The 24469-nt window shown below is 38.6% G+C and overlaps 2 protein-coding genes across 8 annotated transcripts in view; one reads left to right on the top strand and one right to left on the bottom strand.

The window, feature by feature from the left end:
• Nucleotides 1–15901, top strand: part of mark4b (MAP/microtubule affinity-regulating kinase 4b) — a 67137-nt gene extending 51236 nt beyond the window's left edge. For 2 of the 7 annotated variants that reach the window (XM_041994295.1, XM_041994294.1), the window contains exons 15-17: nt 4394–4672; nt 10579–10623; nt 13011–15901. In XM_041994295.1, the coding sequence (XP_041850229.1) occupies nt 4394–4672; nt 10579–10623; nt 13011–13344 (658 nt within the window). In that variant the 3' untranslated portion in view covers nt 13345–15901. Of the gene's footprint in view, nt 1–4393; nt 4673–5933; nt 6017–10138; nt 10172–10578; nt 10624–13010 lie in introns of those variants that run through there. The other 5 variants (XM_041994300.1, XM_041994297.1, XM_041994296.1 and 2 more) reach the window with 5 other exon arrangements.
• Nucleotides 15902–15996: 95 nt separating this feature from the next.
• ckmb (creatine kinase, muscle b) lies at nt 15997–20869 on the bottom strand. Its single transcript, XM_041994302.1, has 9 exons — nt 20768–20869; nt 19237–19349; nt 18888–18984; nt 18563–18717; nt 18135–18267; nt 17877–18048; nt 17135–17258; nt 16778–16967; nt 15997–16547 (listed from the first exon to the last, which is right to left on the bottom strand). Exons 2-9 carry the CDS (start codon nt 19327–19329, stop codon nt 16369–16371), a joined length of 1143 nt encoding a protein of 380 aa, XP_041850236.1. The 5' UTR covers nt 19330–19349; nt 20768–20869; the 3' UTR covers nt 15997–16368.
• Between the last annotated feature and the right edge of the window lie 3600 nt (nt 20870–24469).

Raw genomic sequence — 24469 nt, 5'->3', positions numbered from 1 at the left:
TCCCTTGAGTCCCTTCACAAAGAAAGAATTGTCAGTGAAATTATTTAAAATGCAGATTATTTGCAAGATGGACCTGTTTAAGTCTTGCAGAGCATGCTTGTTTACCAGCTCTTTCCCTTTTTAAAAGGCTTCAAGCTCCCACTCTGTTGCAGCACTTCTCTGTAAAAATTGTAGTTGAGATCGTTGAGAAGTATTGCACCCACATTGCTTATAAATCCACCTCATGTGACGCAGGTATGGGGGGATAAACACCTTAATTCATAATCACTTCTTCAAGTAAGAGAGCCACAGTTCATTTCTCCACAAAAGCCACAAAGCTGTCCTGCTTTGTGCTAGATCTAAATTTCACCTTACAAGGTTTTCCATTGACGAACCTCTGGAGTCTTCAGTTAAGAACAGCGTTGGATTTAGGCTTGAAGAAAGGGTTGCATCCTGGGTACAAAGAAAAAGCAAGCATTCAAAGAATAATTTACGACATGAATGAGTTTAATAAAAGCTAGTGTGGACCACATTCTTTAGTGGGGGGATATGATGGATCTATAAACACCAAAAATGTGAACACAGATTAATATAGATTAAATGACTTAACATTTTTTAAAATAGAGTATTTGCATTTTAAATACATTTTATTCATTCAATATGAAATTTTTCTTTTTTGCTGTCAGTTTTTCGAAGACTGGTTTGACTGGTAAAGCCAGTCTGGGTTAGCAGAGCACAGAGTTCTTGGCTCACAGAAGATAAAGGACAAACTGTTCGTGTGTGTTTGCTCCCAGTAGAAACTCTTTTGTCAGATGATTGTGTGCTTGTCAGCCTGAAAGCAAGGTAGACACCATCTCCTCTGTCTGTTTCTGTCTCACTCTGGTTTTGCTCTTGTGATGTGGTCACGTTCTCTCTTTCATTCACCAGAAGGTTTCTGTCTGTTGTCCAACCTCTGGTGAAAATTTCTGAACAGATGGGTGGTTTGGGGACAGACCAGTGATGGCTCATGAAATTGATGAGAGATTCTTGTTTTTTTGGTTAATTAAAAGAAAGGAAAAAAATGAATGACATAAATAATGAGGGGGGGGGGCTTGATGCACTAAAAACTGTTGACACATTACAAACAGTGTCACCAATAAATGCTGATCAGATACGATGTTACCTGGTGCTCTGCTGAGTCATGGCTGTGCAGGAGACAGTTTCTCACCCCACCTTTTTTTTTCCTCCCCATTTTATGTTCTATAAGACCTCACACTGTGGATTCAGGTTTTACACTGAGGCAGTATTATTTGTTGTAGTCGATTTGATGGTGGTGAGATGTGGAGAAGGAAATAGAAGAGTGTGATGTTAAAAAAGGAACTGAATGAGGAGATGTGAAGGGAAGGAAGTGAAAGGTAAACGGGAGAGAGCCAAATGCCCCACAGCTAGGGTGGCCATTTCCATAACACCAACAAGCTGGCATTTTTCAAGACTCAACAAAGCAAGAATAAAACTAAAATATCAATCCCATTACATAGTATGGCTGTTGTACTCACCAAAGATGTGAAGGTCTACTTTTTTATATTTTTTGGCCTTTTCTGGCTGCTTCCAATAGTTTTTTGTTTGTGAAAAAATTCTGTTCATGTCTGTGCACTCCAATGTGAAGTTGACACAAATTTGCAGCTCCACATCGAGACAATTTCTTCTATTTCTCCATGCTGAGGTCATTGAAAAGACGTGTTCTGTATGTGCATTGCTGGAATGGAGAAGATGTAGGTGCTGACTTTCCCCAGGTTCACCCAGGGGACATATGATTTAGAAAACAGCTTCAGATACCACTCCTCACTATGGCAACCTCCATTTCTGAGGAGCTGAGAATAGCTTTCACTGTGCCATATTCTTCATAGAGTCCATCCATATCATTGTTTTTTTACAGGCCTGGACTGCATCACTGTACTTTTCATAAGACACAGCAGTCATACTTTTCACTTACATCTTTCTTTGCTCTTTCATATAACTTAATGAATTCAGCCTCACATGTCTTTGTCAAATCAGGTGTTACCTCTCTAAGCCTGCTGTTCACAGCAAAGCCAAAAAAAAAAAAAAAAACAAACATTAAAAATAGTCATAGCCTCCTCTCAGGTTTCGCAGTAAGTTGAGTCTTCAATTTAAACACAGAGGTTATGCTGAATGATTTGTCTGAGAACACCCCCAGAATGTGACTGAGGAAGTTCATCTCAGCGCTGTCCTCTGCAAAGCACTTTCACAAAATTTTAGGACATTCTTCATCTTACAGGCTTTGAAAATAGCTGGTCAGGGGCACTCATCCACCTCCACAAACTCACAAAACTCCTTCAGCTGCGCTGTTTTACTAGCTGAGATGCTAAAATGGCTTTGCACCTTTAACACAATCAGATCCAAGATGCCAGGTCCATATCTCGTGGCATTGTGCAAAATGTGTGCTAAACACTTTGCATCAAGCACATCATTTTAAGCTAGTTTTAGCTTCTGATAAACTTAGCTGTTTTCCATAGTTAACGCTGGCTTTGTCTGCTGTATATGCTGACAGTTTTTGCAAATCCAGACCAGACCTCTCGAGTTGTGCCAGCAGCTGTTTTATTATAGCAGCAGATATTTTGTCATTCTGGGGAGACATAGCTTCACAATAAAAGGGAAGAGGTGCGCGCTTTGATTGTTGCTTGTGTTTGTCTGTGCTAGCTTATCGATTGATGGCGCCTTTACAATTGCTGTTCATGTCCACATCACAACGACACAGCGTACAATATGCATGACGGTCATCCCTCCTATTTTTAAAGATGAATCCATATTCCTTTGCCCATTCTGGATTAAATAGTTCATTTAGGCATTTTTGCATTCTGCAGGTGGACTGAGTGGGTTTACCTAGTCTACATGGCTGACCTGACATCAACCATGTCCACACGGCTAATTTAATTAACCAATAACAATTAACCAATAAAATGTCTGTTATTAATATTACTGATTTCATCCAATAATCTGTCACAAAAACATCTTAAGGGGAAGAATAATTGCATTTAGTCTTTATATTATGTATTGCTTATTGATTTATTTTTAATTAGACGCATTTACTTTTTTATTAGAGACCATATGAGATCAAAAACAAAAGATTATCTCAAAAGGAGGACAAATGGGCGTTTGTCTCAAGGCTGCACCGGAAGGCGGACAGGCCTTTTAAAAACCGGACTGTCCGTCTTAAAGCCGAACGTATGGCCACCCACCCACAGCCCATGTCAATGTGAAGCCATGTCACGGTGCTTTATGGTGTCAGCACATGCATTGACACACACACACAGTGTTACATTAAGTTAATGAAAATGCACATGAAGTTGTGTGTGCTATAGTAGTAAAAGTTTGCATAAGGGGTTATAAAACAAAGTTTATGACTGTTACCAAGAAAAAAATATTATTTGAAATGCACAGGTCTTTAATTTAGGGCACAACAAAAATGACAGGTGTGGCTCCTTTTTAAATTTACACATTTCCTTTTTTCCCATTTACACCATTTATTCCCTCTGCTGTTGTCCGACCTCTCTCCTCTCCTCCCTCCATCTCTGCTGTGCCCCCCTGCGGTGAGCTGCAGTGGACAGCCAGTTTGCATTGACGTTAAACGATTTTGCTCTGCAACGGCTGTTCTTCAACTTAACCCATCTAATGGTTCTGCCCCACTTGAACCCTGTGTGTGGGTGTTATCTAGAGCGTTATGAAAAGCAGCCCCAGGCCACCAGCAAGCCACAGCGTCAGGGCTGGGGAGGTGTGTGCTGATGTGTGTGATAGTGTGACACAGTGTAAAGTGTTGAGTGAAAGGAAGGAAATTGGATGTGAGGTAAGGGGACAATACAGAATGAAGACGTGAGATCAGAGGTCAGTTTTTGGTCAGGAGGTAGTGTTTTTTTAATGCATTCAAAATTTTGTGTGTGATGTAAAGAAATTAAACCTATGTGAGAATGTCTATTATCATTCAGGAGAGTGCCTGCAGGATGTTTTTGATCTAATATTGTGTGTTTTCTAGTAGTCTACTTTCAAATTAAGACTAAATCTGTGTTCAACATACAAGTCTGGCAATATTCTGAACTCTGTTAAATGTCAGAGAATGCAAAGGTGAAACCAAAAGATAATACAGCTGTTTTCTGTGCATCCACAGGTCAGTGAGCTTCCCTTTGTGCTTTTCTGGTTAAACACATCATGAGTCACAATATCATTGTTCTGGATGACTGTTTTACAATTAATATGCAAACAAATTACCTGTATTTCCACAATTATGTCACTTTTGTGCAGCTTGCACATTTTAATTCTTTTTTAAATTGAGATTTTTAGATTATTTTTTTGTAAAATAGATGAGTTGATAACAGTTCAAATTAATTTAACTGTGGTTTCCTTCCTCCACTCTCCTTTACAGTACCTTATCCCACCGCCTGCCCCCTGCCTCCCCCTCAACCCACAGTATTGCTGGTGCATCTGGGGTCTCCTCCTCTTCCTCCACGCCTTCGTCTCGTCTCTCCAGGGGATCTACAGTGAGGAGCACTTTCCATGGAGGGCAGATTAGAGACCGTCGTCCTCCCTCCCATGTACCCCCAGCGTCCCCTACGCCATCCCATGATTCCAACCCACTGCCTCATGCCAGGACACGGGCCACAACCAACCTGCTGAGCAAACTCACGTCCAAACTGACCCGCAGGTAAGAGGAGAAGCCGGAGAGTATAGAGTAGATGTAGCATAAAAGAGGATTTTTAGTTTCGAATTTTAGTTTTATGTGACGACAAAAAGTGAAAAAATAGCTGCTGGGAAAACAAGCTAAAAAGATAAATGAATCTTCAAAGTTTGTAGTTCATTCAGACATTTGCAAGCATTGTTAAGAGTTATATGAATGTTAGCTTAATGCTGTTCATTAGATCTGTTTAGGTATCAGCAGATTGCCTGTACAGGTTTTTTAGTGAAAAGTGTAGTTTCTTTGGGAAAAAGAAAAGACAGTACATGAAGATCATTTAGCTAACCTTGCTGCCTCTCATAGCTCTACCTTAACCAGTACTAACCTACCAGCTTTCCTTCTAATGATTAAAGCTTGTCCTTCTTAATGCCAGACCTTGGTCTAATAGCGATTGAACAACTTTGTCTATTTATCCTGCTCAAATTAAAGGTCATGCTTTTATGTATTTTTTTACAAACCCAGAACTACCAACATTAGTTACATTTCTGCCAATTACTGGCTGCTCCCCACAGGTTGTCCGTGGCCGTTGCATCCTAAATTAGACAAGATAGAAGATAAGTAATAGGACTTTTCTACAAAAAAAAATGTATTGAAGGTGTTCAAATTTTTCTTTCAGAAAATTCCAATTAATTAGAGAAGCCCACAGACTGTTTTCATCTGCAGCAGATGCAAACATCTGTATGTGTTTAAAGCTTTCTTGGTGACAGTAAATGATATTCCCTCTAGCTGTAGGGACACTCTTCTCGTGTGTTAAAATCACAAAACCTCACTGAACTATTATAACCATCCAGCTGGATAAAGAAAAGAATTTGATAGCAAAACCTGAACTTTCATGTTTTTGTCATGCTATGTTTTCTTGATGCAGTTGACTCCATGACCTAAAATCAAAGATCCTATTTGACCCAGGTTTGCTGCTCAGATGGACATAATGTATGTCTTTGATGGTCTGTTCTTTTTGGCTGCTTATTCTTGCTTTATTTGTTTGGTTCTTTAAAAACTTTGCCTTTTTCTTGCCAATCACCTTCCGATTCTGTCCTTTTTTTTTTTTTTTTCTTGAACTACAGTACATTCTGTTTACTTTGTTCTCTCTACCTACTATCCTACTGTATCAACTCTGTGTTGTCTCCCCCTTTACTTGCTTTTTCTTTCATTCAATGTCTCTCTAATGCTAATTTTCCTTTTTCCATTCCTCTCCTCTTCACCTGCTTCTCTTCTTCCTCTTTCCTCCTAGGGTCACTCTTGACCCTTCTAAACGTCAGAGCTCAAACAAGTCCGTGTCGGGCTGCACCCTCCCACAGGGGACAAAAACAGTTAGTAAGTCTTCCTTTCCCATGTTATCTGGCTGCATCTGTCTGTCTGACTGTCTGCCTGCCTGCCAGTGCCCTGTCATCCCCTTTACCCTTCATTTGCTGTCTGTTGCAGGTTGTATTTCAGTATTACAAACCTTTATATGAGGCAAAGCTGCTCTACAGGTTGGACTGTAATCAGCAGTTGTATGAAATTCAACCTGGAGGGTTTCTGGCTCCAGTAAAAGGATAGCTGCACTTACAAGCTAAATGAAACAGATGGATAAATATAAACATTTGCAACTTTATTTGTAGCATTTAATCAGTAAAAACTGACCGTTTTAGTGGCAGTAGGTTGTGATGATTAAATTATATCTTCTTAAGTAAATTTACATACAGTATTTGTAGAGCTTATACTGTATGCTTTATCTGTTTTGATATTAATACATAATATTTTTCAGTGTTTTTAGAGGAAGTTTTTAGTTTTAGGTAAACATGTTTCGTGGAAATGTCTACTTATTGTGAAGGAGAATTCATTTAAGTACTTTTATGTTACAGAGGGCTTGGAAAAGCTTAGTTTCTTTAAAAAAGTCTTTAAATGTATTTGACAAAACATAGTTAAATTGCAGAACTATAACAAATATTGTCTACTTCAGCTGCTTAGCGAGATGTTATGTTATAGGCATATAAACTGTGCATGCAGGAGGTCAACCTTCTTTTTCAGTTTTTCAGTCAGCACTGTTGTTTGTCACCAGCACTATCCTCACTGTGGGTATAGAAACAAATACTCATCAACTCACATCTTAACTGTTTTTTTTTAGCTTTTCGTTGTTTTTTTATTGGCTAACACGTTTGTTTTCTTGTGATTATCTGTGCAGATTTACTTGGTTAAATGATAAAGAATTATTTCCATGCTGCTGAGAACTATTAGAAATATCCTACAGTGGTTAATAATTATAGGCCACATTGTTTCTTATCTTCTAGAAATCAAGTATTTAACTACTGAGTTTTTTAATATCTAATATTTAACTTAAAGTATTCTGAAATGTATATTTATGACAACTCCTTTTACATTCTGCTGTGGTTCTACAAACTCATCCCACTTATGTTACATTTTGTTTGCACAACCTTTTTTTTCATACAATACATTGATGGGTTGTTCGGTATTGTATGTACCCATTTATACAAGACCTTATTTATTGGTGAGTAAAATAAATTGTAGATTTAAAGCCTTGTTTTCTAATAATATTCCTGTAGAGCAGCTTCACCTCAAAGCTATAAGTTGGTGTTTCTGAAACTGAGTGTCTGTCTGGACTGCTTTCATCTACTGGCTCAGTTTAATGCTGTTGCACTTTCTAGAGGTTATAGGTGATGCACACAACTACCAACAAAAAGAGCAGCAACATTGGTTTCTGGAACAAAGACATTTTTTTTATTATTGTTTGATTTTTTTTCTCAGTTTTGTTGTTTGGCATTTGACCACATAAAGAGCTTTGTGTGTTTTGGTGTATTCCCCAGAGTACTCAAGCTTATTGCAACTCAACTGTACTAGACCTGAGTCTAGTATTCAACACCATATGTTTCTGATGCTGTTAACGAATCAGCAGCCACATAGCAGGGCTGAGGATTTTCAGAGGAAGCAGAGAAACTGGGACAGACAGGAAGAAGGAGGAGCTGCGTTTTTATGGTCTTTTCTACAAGACAGAGGTGGGGGTTAAGGGTGAGGAGTACTGATGAAACAGGATCCTTGTCTGCCTCTGAGGAAAACTTGAAAGCAATATTTGGCAAAGTATATTTCACTTGTGGATCAGTTTTCATTTTCTGGAAATCATTTATTTTCAGCAACAAGTAGTTTTACCTGCTTTCTTTTGTGGACCACTAGAACACTATTCTATTGAACTATTTAATTTCTTCAGATAATTAGTTTGTTATTGTCTCTATATTAATTGTTTGAGTGGTCAAAATCCTCTTCATGTGTCAAAATCCTCAAAATATTCCACCTATAATCACAGTACAATGGCAGTATAAAGTAGCAATAGTACTTTTATCTGTATTTTCCAATTTGTAAACTCAATGTGCTTCACATTTCATGAAGACACAAGAAAAACAAATTGTATAATAACTGTAATAAATAAAAGTGCAGGTGACATGTAATTTGATAAAACATTTACCCAACTTTCCAGTTTGGCAAGTTTCCAGTTTGGCTTTAAGCATATAAATGGTAAATGGTAAAATAGACACAGTTCAGACCCCAGGTCAGCATGCAGCTTGTTTCACAGTTAGTGAAAGCATCTGCAACATATTTGGATTTAATTTTGGGTTTAGCTAGAAAGGAAAAGAGGTAAACAAAGACACATTTATATTTGAGAAGCTGAAAGAAGAATTTCGTGCAAACTAGTTCACAGGTATTCATTTCTCTTGAGAGTTTCTTGCCTGATCTGAAATTAGATCGTGCCCTGTGTTATCACATTACAGTTCAGTATATACTGCTTGGTTGTAAATAGTAAGGTGGGCAGGCTATGCCTTTGGATTTTGAATATACAAAGCAAACCGGGATTAAGTTGTATATTCTTAAATCACCATGTCCCCAGAATAAAATTAAATTGCAAATGGCCTAGACTGAAGATTTTCATGTGTAGGTAAACTGATTTAATTTAGCAGCCTTGAACCTGTGACATTTAAGTATGCAGCATATGTTTGAGCCCTCTGCAGGAGCAGATGCTTGTAAGAAGCATTTCAGCCTGCAACAGTCACCCTGACTGACTGACTGACTGACTGACTGCCCCGGCATCGCTGCTGCTTTAAATCAGGATTAGTTATGTAACCAGGATTTATCCTTCTGTTAAACAGGGATCTTACACAGCTCTCTGTCAAGATACATGAAGATTGTCCTGCTACACTGCTGTTCTCTCCGTCTCATCCCCATCTTTTCTCTTTTATTCCATTTCTTCTCCCCCATCTTAATTTCTTTCTGTTCTCTTTTCACACACACACACACACACAGTGCATCTTGTGCACTCCTTTTCAAGGTTATAGTAATAGTCACAGACTGGACAGGCAGAAGAGCCACTCCAAAACTCACGTAACTCTTTTGATTAATTTTTCATATATATATATATATATATATATATATATATATATATATATATATATTCTTCAGTGAAGTTTTAATGATAGCGTCTTGCCTAAGGGCAACTTGGCAAAAGTTGATAGAGGAGCAAGATTGTCAACTTTCTAGTATTGCTGCTTGTACAGACTTGTGCTGATGTGAGGTTTCATAACATAGCCTCCAGATAAGTGCATAATGTCATCTTGCTAACTACTGAGGAACAATATCATGGTATTAAGTAAAATTCTTTTTAATTAATGGCCTTCCCCTTGATATATTTAATGCACAATTATTTATATAGCCTTCATTCACAAAGGCTGGGGCAGTTATGAGGCAGGTGATTGTCTGAGAGAATTTTCAGGGATCTTTAAGAGGTCTAATCACTAAGCTATACAGTCTAAATTTTTATTTAGATTTATTAAAACCACTGTATTGCAAGAGGTCAAATTGAGCCAGGGTAATACAAAAAAGTTAAATTTTTTATTTTTATTTTTATTTTATTCATTTATTTATTTCTTTGTAAGGGTGTTTATTCATAAAATGTTCTTTGTTCTACCCCCTATTTCCTTTAATAGAGTCCAGATTGTTAGGTTAGTGTATTAGAAGCCTTCAGTCACAACAGCAACCCAACAGCAACCCCTAGTGGTCATAGATGAGAATGGCAGTTATTTAACAATGAATGTATAAAACAAAAGTCTTTTAGAAATATATTTAACATCACCCAGATGTTGATGTGAATTAAAACAAGTAATTGAAACAAGGAATATTGGCAGCTTATTCAACATCTGTGTTGCATAAATAGCTATAGAGCATTGTGCCGCAGAAAAAGATGAGTAAACAAACTCAAATAAGGGTGGATGCCAGGAGAGTACGAGGAAGCACAGCAGATTAAAGTTAAAGATCTCTCACACATGAATTCATCATTTACTCGTATCCATATGCCGTCTGGGTTTTGTAGTCTTATATTTTTATATATTAGTAAAATACTGTGATTGAAACTTTGCATTCAGTGTTTCACCAACATTTTTCCTTTTATCCCAGTTGGAAAAAACACCTACTAGTCGCAAAGACCATGTAAGATGTTCCAAAATTAAACTTATTTGTTAAGGTCTCTGTGGTCTTTTCTTTGTTGTTAATTAAATTCACTAATCTGGGCTTTTTTGTCTGTGTGAGTCATGTTCCGTCACCTCTGTAACACACACACACACACACTGTGTAACCTGTTGAATCGTTGTTGTTTGTTAAAGATTCACTTCCTCAGCATTTGTTTATCCTTCTCACTTGTTTCATCATTGACTTTGGGCATTTTGTTGTTTCACATCCATCCAGCGTTTTAGTGTAGTGAGTGCAGGTTGGTGATGATGGTCCATTTGTGATTTGAAGATGAGTTGTCATGTTTTGCTTCATGATTGTGTGGATTGAAGGGAGGGGGGATAAATGGTTGTTTGATTCCTAACGGAAACGTTTGTCTTCTTCTTGAGGGTCACAGACGAACCTGAGAGAATCAGCAGATCTCCGGTCACAAGGTGAGTACAGGTTTGCTTTATTCCAACTACAGCAACCAGCCTCCCATAAGAACACCTCTAAAGATGTATTCTTAATTAAATTTTTGCTTGTGTTTATATACAGATTTGCATAGTGATTTACAACAGAAACAAAAAATATAAAATTATGTAAATATAAAAGAATTATGTAAAATGGCAGCAGTATTGTTTCTGGATCATAAAAGTATCATAAAAGGGGGAAACAAAACAAAAATGGATCAAATCTTAACGTTATACAATATAAGAGGTAATAAGTTCTGCATAAACCATCATGAACTGATATAATGCTTATTTTTGCATCATATAAACCTGGCAGTAGTGTTCAGAAAGACTGTGGCCAAAACAAATAAGTCAGAAATAAAATGTAATAAACCAGTTTCACAGCATTTATGTACTAAAGCATAAACAAATAAGACCACACCTCCATACGACCCAGTAGAAATCCGCTGCATCATCGTCATCACATTGCAAACATTATAAAGTCCATCTCCTGCTAAATGAATCTTGATGTGTTTGAAACACAAAGATCTGGTCATGAGATTTTAATTTAAGTAGATGTCACACTCTTCACACTTACATACCCTCTGCTCAAATATAGCATCTTCAATAATTGCTAAACACAAAATAAATAAGCGGAAACAACAACAAAAGGGAAATACAAAAAAGTGTAAAGAAATGCATCACTAAATTCTGCTGTTTCATTATAATTCTGGTGGTCTCATATATATCTTTAATTGGGGAATATTCTTCTTATAACTTTATGTAAAAGAACAAAAACACACACACTAAAAGTGTGTTTTTAAAAAAAAAAAAAAAAAAGCTAGAAATGGGCATGTCTGACCTATTCTGGCAAATCATTCCTAAGTGAAGCCCAGTCAGCTCTGGTTTTCATGCATGTTGGAGTCTCATAGGACCCGCCAGAGGATCTTAAACTGGTGTTGTCATAACTTGTTAACAGAGAAATAAGCTATTGCTAGTCTGTGGTGACGCCTTATTTTGACTTCTTCTAGAAGTCGCACTTCAGCATGTGATCCGGCCTGGGAACTGGATTATATAACAAGCACAGACACTGAATTGTATTAGATTTAAAAGTGTCTGTTGTGATTGGATTATCTTTATCCACTTGCAAATACAGGTTCAAGCAGATCAAATATGTAAACCTTTCCATCCTGATCTTGTAGAAATAAATGCAGTTTATTATTATAAAAAATATTTAATTGATATGAAAGATTTTTAATCATCTGGAGTGTTTATCTTCATATCTGTGACCCCAGGGCTGCAGAAAAGAATGAATGATTGAAAACATATATTTCTTTACAAGAAGCAAAAATGATGACCTTTGTATAGTTGATAGTGTTGATTTGCTCTGAAGATAACTTCATTATTTGAAAGTTTTAGTTTTAACATAATTCAACCATGTCAAGTGCATAGATGGTTTTTAATCACTGACTGTTACCAATAATATTGTTCCTTAAAAAACAGTTTACAATGCAGGTACTGAGATCCTCCAATCTTATATTCCTTTGTATTATATCTTGGTTCTGAATCTTAGTTTATCAGTGTGTTACTAAAGGTTTTTTGCTCCCTCTCAGCCTCAGCTGCTCCAGTCCAGTCACAGGTTAATAACAGCAGGTAAACCAGCAGCACCAGGCTGACATCAGCTGTGGTGTGACTGTAGATGCTAACTGTGGCTCCTTGTGGTTAGATGATCCCTGCAAGTACAACTGTGATGTTATATAATAAAAATAATAATTTTCCTTATTTCTATCCACAGCTTAACCATCCACATCAGCAGGGTTAATGATTAGAAGTCTGTTTGGTGGTAGTTGCTGTCATGTGTAAATCTAGAAAAACTGAGACAGATTTTTGTCTTTTTAAAGAACTGTAATCAGAAAATATAACGTGTGATATATGCTAACTTAAATTACTCTTCTAAAAGATCATATCAAGGTTTAATTTGATTTTTTTATGTGTCACACCAGTTGTATTACATTAAAATCTGATATGTTGTTTAACCTCAAAATACACATTTACTCATCAGTGATTAAGTTAGGGAATCAAAATCATGTAATGTGTGATATTAATTGTTTTTTTTCTCTCTCTCTCTCTCCCCTTTCCCTGACAACCAAACCACACATCCATTCACTTGTCTGCACATCCATCTCACCTGTACATTAACGCCTTTATTCCTAAATCTTTTCATCTCCTCACCCTTCTTTTCTCCATCCTCTAATCTTTATTTTTACTTTCCCCAACTTCAAATCCTGCTAATAAACATCCCATATCACCCTCACCTCATTATTTGTTTTTAAACATTTGAACATTCCCTCCTCCTTTTCCATTGCCTCCTCCTCTCTTACCTCTTTTAGTCGCCATCTATCTGGGCATCAGAAAGCGGCCGAGCCCCGGACCCCCCGATGCGGCTGGGATGTAAGGGTGAGGAGCCCCCGTGACCCGGCGGAGGTGGTGCTGGCACTGCGTGAAGCAGCACAGGGCTGTGGCTGCCAGGTCCACCTGGCCGGGCCTTTCCTCCTGTCCTGCACCCATGGAGCAGCCGGCGCCCGTGTGGCCTTCGAAGCTGAGGTCTGCCAGCTGCCCAGCGGGCTGGGCCAGAGCAGCGGTGTGAGGTTTAAGCGCTTGTGGGGGGCACCGTTAGCCTTTAGAGACATTGCCACCAAAGTATCCAAGGAGCTGGAGCTCTGAGGGCAACTGGAGGTGGGGCAGAGAGATGACAGACAGGTTGAGGAATGAGGAGGTAGAACCGAAGCCAGTCCCTCTTCGTTTCCACTCTGGGCTCCACCTCATGGGATGTTGCTAGCGATGCCTCACTTCCACCAAGCGACCCTCTTGACTCCTCTGATTGCCACCGGACACAGCTGGACAAATGTATCCACAAATGTGGACAAGCAGCTGTCGGCAGACTTATGATGACCCTGGACTTTGGAGCTGTCGTGACCTTTGATCCTTGCTTAGCACATGCCACCACCTCCATGGAGTCAATTTTTATGTTTTTTCTTTTGTCTTTTTTCCACAAGTTCATATTGTTAGAATGGGGTTGCAGAGAATGACAGTGAGTGATCATTTTGTTTTTATTGACATTGTTATTCCTGTTATGTTTGTCATCATTCCTTTTTAAAGAGCTGCTATTTAAAAGAGTTTTTTATTTTTTGTGTATTAAGTTTATGTTCTTTCTTTAGTGCTTTTAAAATGGGCAGACATTGACAACTGTTGTCATTATCGGAAGCAGATGTCTCATGAAACGAGACTTCCAGCCTATAGAGGGAGACATGCAGAAATGCTGAGACTTGTGACAGATTAAATGGAGCATCAAGTAAAATGTCTGTCTATCCAGTAGCAGAATTCATGTTTCTGCTCAGTTGGAATTTGGATCCGTTTACACCTGCTGAAACCTTTGCTTCTCTGCCTGCTGTCCAAGTTGATGGCTTGCAAATGAGCTGTCTAAACTCACAGGGTCCACCTGATTGATCATGCTTAATAAGCTGATCATTTGAGGTTCTGTTCTGCTTTTTACAGTTTCAGTCAGTGATTACTGTCTTAAATAATAAGTTCTTTATTCCTCGAAGCTGAACTTTTTCTTTTTAGAACATAGCAGGCCTTGTATATTTTTTGGTCGGTTTCTGAGCCATTATTTACTTGATGTAGATTAATTAAAGCGGATTGTTGACACCAGTGTCATTTAAACACTTGTAGACCATTTGATCAAAGAACATTTCTACCCACAATAGATATGAAAGTAGAATGACTGAAATACTTATACTGAAAGGACAAAATTTCTCTCACATTGTTAAAAAGCTTCATCCAACAAAAAGCCCCCTTTTCTTTCTACTATTGTCCTATTGTCTGGGTTTCTCTTTAGAGTCAAAGCACTACTTTTAAATTAACAGGTGACCCTCAGCTTTGCTTTTTTTTGTCTTAAAAAAAAAGAAAAAAACATTTTCCTTCATGCACAACTCCTGTGGCCCATACTGGTTCAGAATAAATCAAGTAGAAGTTGTTTCCATGATTTGCAGTAGTTCCTCCTCTAGCACTTTTTATAATATCACAGACTGTCAGAAAGCCATTGCTTTTGTTTTCTCTTAGTGATGTGCAATACATCCACAAAGCCAAGATATTAAGACTTGAATAAGAATTGATTAAAACTTGACAGGGCTCCTCGTCTGGTTTTGTTTTTAATTTTGATATTGCTGGTATGTTGAATTTATTCAGCACTTTTTGTTGCTTTTTTGCCAGTATTTTCCTATTCCACACTGGCAGATTTTTTTTTTTTTATAGGCTATTTTGGTAATTTGTTAAAATATTTTTAATCCTGGATGCCTTTTTTTGCTTTATTAGCATGCACATATAATGGCTTCTTGACTGTGGAGAGGGAACGTTTTCTATGTAGATGTCATTCAGTTTCAGGGATGCCACAATGTTGCATTTAGAAACTGACGTACGAAGGTTTTCAGATTTGACAAAATACCAAATTTCACTGAGGTAAACTCTCCCATGATGATTTTTTTTTCTGTGTGTGTGCAGTCTTACATTTTTTGTGGTCTTCACCTCAGAAACTCCCTAACATGCAGACTGTAGACTTTTGCAATGTTGACCAATCAGACGGGAGTACTGCGATGGTGAGCTGTCAGATTCAGTTATTGCTGTAAGAGGTTTATGACTGTTAACCATTAAGTCTGCAGCTGTGCTGTGATGAGGCAGAACTGTAAGACTTGATATGAGATTTGGTTTTTTTCTTTTATAAAAGCACTTTGCTGCTCATTGCAGAATAAACCTACCAAGATTTCTACAGAGTCCACCAAATGCTACATGGGTCATCTATCACTGCAATGACAGACAACAACAAAATCAAAATGTTGTGGTACTTGTATTGAAACACTCTAAAGCCAAGCAATTGCAATTGTATTGAATTTTAAGCTAGATGTTGGTGATCTTTTCTGCAGGATTTATCTATTTCATGGGAGATTTCAGGTGCCCACCACTGTTTGAAAATGTGAAGCTGTGATTTAGGGCTAGTTATGCAATTTCTTTGTGTTCAGCTAAGCCTCACCCCGAGGCTCCTCTCTAGAATTGGCCAGGGCCATGCTTTAAGGCTAAAGTTCTGTTGTGTAGTGTGTTTGAAGCTGTCACTGATAATCAATAAAACCTAACGTATGGGCTGAAAATAACAGAAATGATTGACCTGCAATCCTGCATGTCTCCTAGGAAATAATGTGTGACACAAAAATAAAGACGTTCAACCTCATTCACACTTTCTTCTTTTTCTCAGCTGTTTGGTGTTGTGAGTGGTTGGAAGAACTCCATGTGTGATTCTATTGAAAAACCATGAACAAGACGAAGTTGGTTACATGGGGCTTAGTTTAATAGACTATATTTTACAAGCAAATTTTTTTTTTCTTTTTGGTGTGTATACATAGCCATGACCAGGCTATGCATGGATTGATCCCAGGATGTTAGAGAAGATGGGAAGAGGATTTAAATTGAAGGAGATTAGAGGCAGAAAAGAAAATAAGTTAAACAGAAGTAAGAAAGGAAGAAGTACAAAGAATAACGGAGTGTCTTGATGGAAAGAAGTAAGCCGAATGTAGCCACTTGGCCGAAACCAGTAAAATAACTTTAAAACACGGCTACAAATTCAGTTTTTTATAAAATAAAAAACAAAAAAAAAGAGCAAACATAGACAGTCACTCGGTCATGGGTTGTCTGTCCAATTTACTTCTGGGCGGGGATCATGCCATCAATAGACTCTCCCTTCTCGAGCTTCTTCTCCATCTCAACCATCAGCTTGACACCATCAACCACCAGCTGCACCTGATCCACCTCAGAGGAGCCCAGACGGTCAGCGTTGGAGATGTCGAACACACCACCTACAGAGGCTGTGTCTACACCACCTGGATGGAAAACAAGGAAAAAAGAATAAGGCGATGGTCGAGACACCCCCGCCCCCCCCCAAATCACATGATTTATATCTCCAGAAGACAGTGGAAGCCCATAACTTTTCAATCCTTACAGAACTTGGAAAATGGAAAATAATAAAACCCTTGTGTTGGAATTTGGTTTTTAATAATTTTCCAGTTAACACACAACTTGAATTTAACAGAACTCTGTGTTTATTTAGTACCTGTGCCACGCTTTTGCAGACGCAGCCTGGTCAGGATCTCCTCAAACTTGGGGTGTGTGCTGAGCTTGGGCAGCTTGACGTGCACGCCACCACGCAGGCCGGTTCCCAGGTTGGAGGGGCAGGTCAGGATGAAACCCAGATGCTCGTTCCACATGAAGCCATGGTTGTGCTTCTTGAAGATCGCCTCAATCTGACCAGAGATGTCGAAATTTAAATAAATTATTTCGTTTCTATAATATAATTAGATTGAAATCAATAAATACATATAAATTAAATATACATTTTATATATAAATATCAGCAGAGTATGTTTCTGCAAAAATATGGAAGTGGTTTTTGTTTTGTTTTCATGGTTTACCTTCTGCAGGCCAGTGCAAAAGCGTCTGAAGACCTCCTTCATGTTGCCTCCTTTCTGCATGGAGATGACACGCAGGTGATCCTCCTCGTTCACCCAGACCAGGAAGGTCTTATTGTCGTTGTGCCTGTAAGACAAAAAAAAATTCCAGCTTATTTTCACTTGATCAGCATGCAACAGAGTTTTCAGAATCAAGTCTTTCAGGTGTACCATGCCATGAGAATTATCTGGCCCACCTTTACAATTTAGAGTTTGTAAAGGTGTGTGCAGCAGCTGTTGTACTGAGGAAACATAGCAGATGTTTGAAAGAAGGAATAATTTAGTATTCTGTGTATTCACTCTTCACTGTGAGAAGGAGCCAGATGGCGAGAGTTTTAAAATTTCTCTTTGGAATGCCAGGTGGGGGATTTTAGTTTAAAGGCTGCTTGAGCTTTTCAGTTTTATTTGTGTTTATAGAAATATACAAGAGCTACTTTTACAGCTGATTCCATTGGATTTACTTAGATAAGAGGCAGTTTTGTCCAAAGCAACTTTTTACTGACATAAGGTGCCATGTTTAGTATATATGTGGACTGGAAAATCTGGGGATTGAACCATCAGCCTTTGAGTGAATGAATTTGCGTTGACCAGCGCTCGTCCTCCTGATTCCCAACTGTTCCAGGTCATCCTGTTCTTTTTAAATACCAGGGAAATCCCTGATAAAATCTGATTATGTTTATTTATTTAATTCCTGTCTGTTTCTTACCAGATACCCCTGGCGTCAGGCCAGTCACGGGCCATACCGGCACAAGTCAGCAGAGGGGACACAGGTTTGTCAAACAGGAAGTGATCAGCAATCAGCTGGTCCTGTTCGGCGTCAGTCATGCCATTCAGGGGGTAGTACTTTCCCTTGAACTCACCATCCAGGCTGGACAGAGCTGTAAGGTTCAGAGGAAAAATTTACTTGGCATTAAATGGCATTTTGTTTGTAACAAACATTGGAAATGATTAGTTTAACACTCACCCTCAATAGACAGCTTCTCAATGCCTCTGCGCTCTCCACGGCTGTTGTGGGGGGGCAGGGTGAATCCCTTGATGCTGCGGCCAGTACGAACACGGCTGGACAGCACGTAGTTGGGGTCCAGATCATCACCACCCTTATGATAAATGCAAAACAATTATTGTTTTTATTATTATATTTACACTATTTATTTGAATTTTGTTCATGGTGTCCTCTCTTTATGTCTGTTTGTGTTGTATAGTGTCCTTTTCACAGAACTGAACTTTTTATTATTATTATTATTATTATTATTATTATTATTATTGTAATAATATGTGATGTAATAAATCCACAGGTGTAAATAGAGAGCGTGGTACCTCCACTAATTTTGAGAGAACTATTTAACATCTTTTGTTGTTGTGTAACATGCCACTAGCATTACACGTCTTCACCTTCAGGTTCTCGAAGTTCAGGTCAGTCTTGTGCTTGTCGGTGGGCTTGTATCCACCATGACGGTCAGAGATGACTGGGTCCAGCAGCTCCTTGAAGAACTCATAGGATTCCTCATCACCAGCAACGCACCCCACAGTCATGATGAAGGGGTGACCTTTAATACAAGAAGGGTGAATAAAGAAGCTGATAAAACTACTGTGTAGTTCAGCTTTGAGCATTGCAGCATGTCTAAACGACTGCTTTTTGGCTTGCATATTGCAGGTTTAGAAACCTAACATAAAGTGACAAGTTTGTTCTCTGCACGGATGACTTGATTCTTCTTACCAGGGTTGTCAACACCAGTCTGGATCACATCATCCACAGTGAAGCCGCTGGGAGTTGACTTGCCCCTCAGCTTGGAGTAGATATCCTTGGTCAGCACCTGAAGCAGGTGAAACATGGAGCAGGTGATAAGTTAGCCATGTGATCTCCTCTACCTGTAGCACTGCACTGTGTGAGTGAGGCATTTAAACACAAAAAATATTTTTCCTTTAACTTATCTTAATTTAAGAAGTTACAGTTACAATGCACATTTAAACTGTGCCTTGATGAAAAGCATGGCATCATGGTCACATGGACAGGTGTTAGTACCTTGCCTTTGTGGCCACATCACAACAGAGTGATGGATTCATACCTTGGCCATGTGGTTGTTGTGCTGGGAGAGGTCGGGGAACTCCTCATCCACGGAGAACTTCATTTTATAGTCGTTGTGACAGTTCTTCGTCATGGTTGCAATTTTTTCTCTGCCTGAGGGGATGAAAGGATATGTATTTTTTCCAGAGTCTGCAGGATCTACTGGCTCATTTTGGTGAGAATGCAACATGAGAAAAGAAACTAGTTACAGTTTTCAGTTGCTTTTATCCACACAGAATAGTTTTACTATTTATTTTTTAAAATGTCATTTAGAGTTAATGTGTTGCAGTTGTAAGAAACACAACTGAAACCCAGTTCACAGTGCAGTGACTACCATATTTCTGATCTGGTGACGCTCCTAGTTTTTTAAGTTCCTTATCAATGAGTGAAGAGGAGACACCTTCTCATTCTGTTTATCTTCTTTTTTTATTCTGTTTTCTTTTCACATTCTAACATTCTCCTCTATCCGTGCTGCTTACATGACATCTGACTGCTCTCCTGTCTCTGACTGTCTCATCCCCTGTCCTCCCCTCACAGCTAAGAGTATTAATAGCATGACTGCACCCTTCCCACCTCTGTGGGGAGTCTCCAGCACATTTTGATGAATGATTTTCTCTCCAGGTGTCTTAAGTTAACTTCATGGTTGAACTAACATGTGGGGTTGATCTAGTGACATCCTGTCGTATTTGCTTTCTGTTAGGAGACATAGTTTTAGTTTTATATTCTAGGTCATTTAAAAAGTTTAATGTTTTAAGTGACTTAAAAAACCTTTACATAAAAGGGACTTGTGCACATTTTTTCTACAAACTAACACATCCTTTGTTAACCTCTACAGTACAGAAATAACTTGAAAACTCATTTTTAAAGACAGATTCAACAGGGTTGCAGCTATAAAATTAATCAACTTAAGGTCAGGAATAAACTTAGTCTTGAAGCCAGTCTCTGTCCTTTAACCCTACAAGCAGAGGTTACTGAAGTCAGCTCGTGGAGTAGACTGATGAAACCTGGTACACCTAAAGGTCAAAGCTTGCATGCCTCCCAGATGGCTTTACAAGTGCCATGGCTAAATCAAGCGCTCCTAAACTATTCAACGACACACCTCAAGCCTGTTCTGCAGGCGTCAGCAACAGCTGACAGACCCCCGCAACTGTTTGAGCGACACTGCACCGCTGCTCACATCCAAGCAAGCCATAAAAGAGAATTCTAGATGGGCAACAGTGTGCAAAGATACAAGAGCAACCATGGAAGATTTTTTACTGTCCATGTCAGGAAAAATTGTGCAAAGCTTCTGAGGAATCAAAAAAAAAAAAAAAAAAAAAAAAAAAAAAAAAAAAACTGCAAGAAGAGAATTCAGTTTCATGGCTCAGAGTTCACTGAAGAAGTGGAATCTGGCACATTATATGCAGCCCCTTTCAGGGCAGTTTTCACAAAATTTGGCCAGAGATAAACTTTTGTCCATACTTAAATCCTCACAATATTTCCCATGGATTTATCAAAAAAAGACTAACTGAAGCATGTGTTGTTTTATTTACCTGATTAGGAGAAAAGAAAGGGGTAACAGATCCCGGGATCAGATCCTGTCCACCAAATAGAGGGGTAGCCCAGCTCTGACAGGTGATGGACTGAAGCGTTTATACCCAGTACTCTGTTGCTATTGGCTGACTGATCATGGGGTCCCCTCATTTGATTGGTCACAAGGGGTTTTCTGTCCCCGGATGAATTTCTAAAAGGCAAGAACGAACGTCATACAACTCCCGAGAAGAGAGACGAGGCAACAGCTGCTGCAGCCTGATCTAACCTTTCCCCATATACCTCCCAGCAGCAAGCTGATTGGAAGCAGCTAGAAAGAACACAGAGAAACACAATCATCAACAAACTTTAATATGTTAGATGCATGAAAAGTCATGACTGTCTTTTTGTGGCATTAGATTCACATGTAGGCCCTGATAGAGAACTTAAGCTTGCTCAGAGATAGAGTTAATGCAAAATGTGGCTCAAGGGTACAAATGTAGAAGTCACATTGTCATACAATAGATAGCTGTTATTATTAGCTTAGTCAGAAATCAACCTGATTTTATCTTGTCACATTGAGGAATAAGTGAGGTTGAGTATGTATGTTTGAACACTATAAGTGTGTGTCTTTGCACATTAACAGTATTAAATCTCTCCTCCATGTTTTAAAAGTCTTATCTGAATAAATAAAGTCGAGTTACTGGAGTTCAGTCTGTCATCATCTGAGGAAGTTAAAATAACCACTTTGTCTTGGATTACATAATCGTAACAGTCAAGGGAGCAGGTTGGATTTCATTTACTAACATTTTTAGCTAAGTGGTATACATGACTTTGGGGTCCATGTTGGTGCTCTCCATATGAAATGTCACGTAATGATACATAGTGAGAGCCTGTGCAAACTCAAAACATTTGACAAGTCAGAGGAGAGAATGTCTCTTATGTGTGAATTCTAAGTGTACATACAATCTGCTTACCAGTCATTAAATATTCTGCCTGATGCAGTTCAGGTTAATATTATTTTGTATTGTTTCTAATTCAAAGAGCAGTCAGGTCTAGGCTCAGTGGTTGTAACCAGTCTGTGTACAACACCCCCAGTCCAACTCTAGCGTCATTACCCTCACACCTGTAATCTGATAGACCCCAGTGATCTATCCACGGACAGATGATAAATCACCCACATCATGTGACAGTGAGAGAGACGGGGGGGGGGGGGGGGGGGGGGGGGGGGGGGCTGTGATGCAAACAGATGCCACATAAAGCCTAAGCTTCCTCTGAAAACCTCATGGCTGAGCCTTCAATCAGGTGTCTCAAATCATTCTGATTATATGTTACCTTTACATTAAAAAAATTATTCAAAGTACTATTGTAATTATATAAATAAACCCAATAGAAAATTCCATCTATTAGCACATTTTAATCCACTTTATTAGTATAAATAAAAAAATGAAAAAAGATTAAATTAATAAATGCAGTTAGCCATACTTGTTCAGTCTTATTCTGATTAGACCAGGGGTGCCCAAACCTTTTGCATCCATGGGCCAAAGCGAAAATGTACCAGTGAGCCGCGGGCCAAACACAGCGATTTTAGAGGTGAAACACAAATAAATGTAAATCGTGGTTCTTTTAATTATTGTCAAAGCATGCAAATGCATTCTTGTCCTCACTGCAAATAACACACTACAAACACCAATATGGCAAAATAACAATAAAGGCATAGTTAGAAGGACAACAAACAAAAATTGCAGACAGTAAATTGTAACCAAATATAGTGCAAAATGTCATCAACAAAAAGAAAAACACTGCATGTACACCAAATCAAATTGCTAACAGTGACTGACAAGGTGAGTATGTCATTGAGATGTGAGCCAATCTTTCAAGTCTGACATACTCAAATAGTTTTGATATCTCCGTGGTGGGCCAGATGTAATGAGCTGGTGGGCCAAATTTGGCCCGCGGGCCCTACTTTGGGCACCCCTGGATTAGACTGTCATGAACTTTAACATTTAACATAGCAACTGAGGTGTGGACAATCTGAGATGTAATGCTTGGTTTTAGTTTCTCTGAACAAAGTACAGTCTGACCTTGACTGAACTTGTTGGGACGTCCAATAATGGGAAGACTGACAGCTGTCTTGAATAATTTCAACTTATGAAAATCCTGTAGAATGCAACCCATCCATTCATTTTCTATCCCATTAAGTCCAACTCAGGGTCACGGGGAAGCTAAAGGCTATCCCAGCATTTAGCAGGTGAGAGGCAGGGCACACCCTGGACAAGTCGCCACTCTATTGCAGGGCCTCTGTAGAATGATGGACTCCAAATAGTTTGGAAATGACCTTATACCTCTTCCCAAATTCATGGGCAGCATTAATTGCCTCTCTAAGATTATTGCAGATGTCTTTCCTCCTTGGCATCATGTTAACACACACCTGAATACTGCAGAGCAGCAAACTGACAAAACACTGATCATTTAATGAAGTTCTTTGATTCACAGCATTTTCTGGAAGCAGCAGTAAGGGTGTACTTAGATTTGTACACACTGCTTCTGCATTTTGACTTAGTTTTAGTTAAATGAATGGCACAATGTAATCAGTCATATATTGTGATCTGTGGTTGCATTCCCTAATGTTAACACCATTAAGGACTAGATTATTTTTTAAGTGGAACAATTGACATGATGTTTGATCTTTTTTTATGACTGTGTACTCTATACCAATAATTTTTACTTTACATACCATATGACTACTCTTGGTTTCTAGACCTTTACCACACTTATTCCAAATAAAATGGCAGATTTCTTTAAACTGACAAAAATACACTTAATTTGATTTTTAATTGTTTCAGTTAAATTATATCTTTCTCACTGGTTTCCATCTTTGGTTCCTGTGGTAGAGATTTAAAAGGATTTAAATGTAGACAAAAATAAAAATGAGAACATAAGAATGAAAAAGAAGGTAAAAAGGATTAGGAAACAGACACACAATATACTGTACATTACAAACATATCTTTTGCATAAAGTGCAGTGTCAAAGCTTGTTGTAAAGAAACTGTCCTTTAGTGCACAGATACATTCACACTTCACATGAATGACTGTGGATTAGTTGTTGTGTGTGTTCTTCAGTTTGCAGCTTAAAATTAAGAGATTCGGGAGTTCAGGGTTTAGAGAGTGTCTCTGAGCTCTAAATCAACACACAGGCTCCAGTTTCACAGCTGTGGCCTGACCATCCACAGACATGACTTTCCAAATTAGTCTGTCCACGTGTTGCTGCATGAATCTCACCCTGTGAGCACACTCTTGTGTGAATGAATGCATATTACCATTAGATATATACAGATGTATACATGTCAGAGGCATCTGATGTGGTAGAGCCAATTGTCCAATAACCACATGGTTTGTAACTCTTAATTATAACACATGTACCAGAGCAGTGCATTGATTAACACAGTGCAGCATGTGATGAAGCAGGGTGTTTAAAATGTGATTTACATATGAAAGTACTGTTTCACTGTCTATAGCATCCCTTTAAAACAACCACCATCAATAAAACTCAAAGGTCACTCTGCTAATGGGTAATATGCACTGTGTGTGTCTTCTGCCCATTCAGAATAGTTAGTTCTGTAGCTCGTATGCCACTATGGCGCAGGTCCAGTATCCCAGTTTAGACTGTCACTCTATCCCATAGCACTCACCCCCACACACACCTATCATGCCCCCCTGACCAA

Source organism: Melanotaenia boesemani, chromosome 9 (genome assembly GCF_017639745.1).
Source record: "Melanotaenia boesemani isolate fMelBoe1 chromosome 9, fMelBoe1.pri, whole genome shotgun sequence".
NCBI lineage: Eukaryota > Metazoa > Chordata > Actinopteri > Atheriniformes > Melanotaeniidae > Melanotaenia > Melanotaenia boesemani.
The sequence above is the reverse complement of the archived record's forward strand: the minus strand, read 5'-3'. Positions and strand labels throughout refer to the sequence as shown.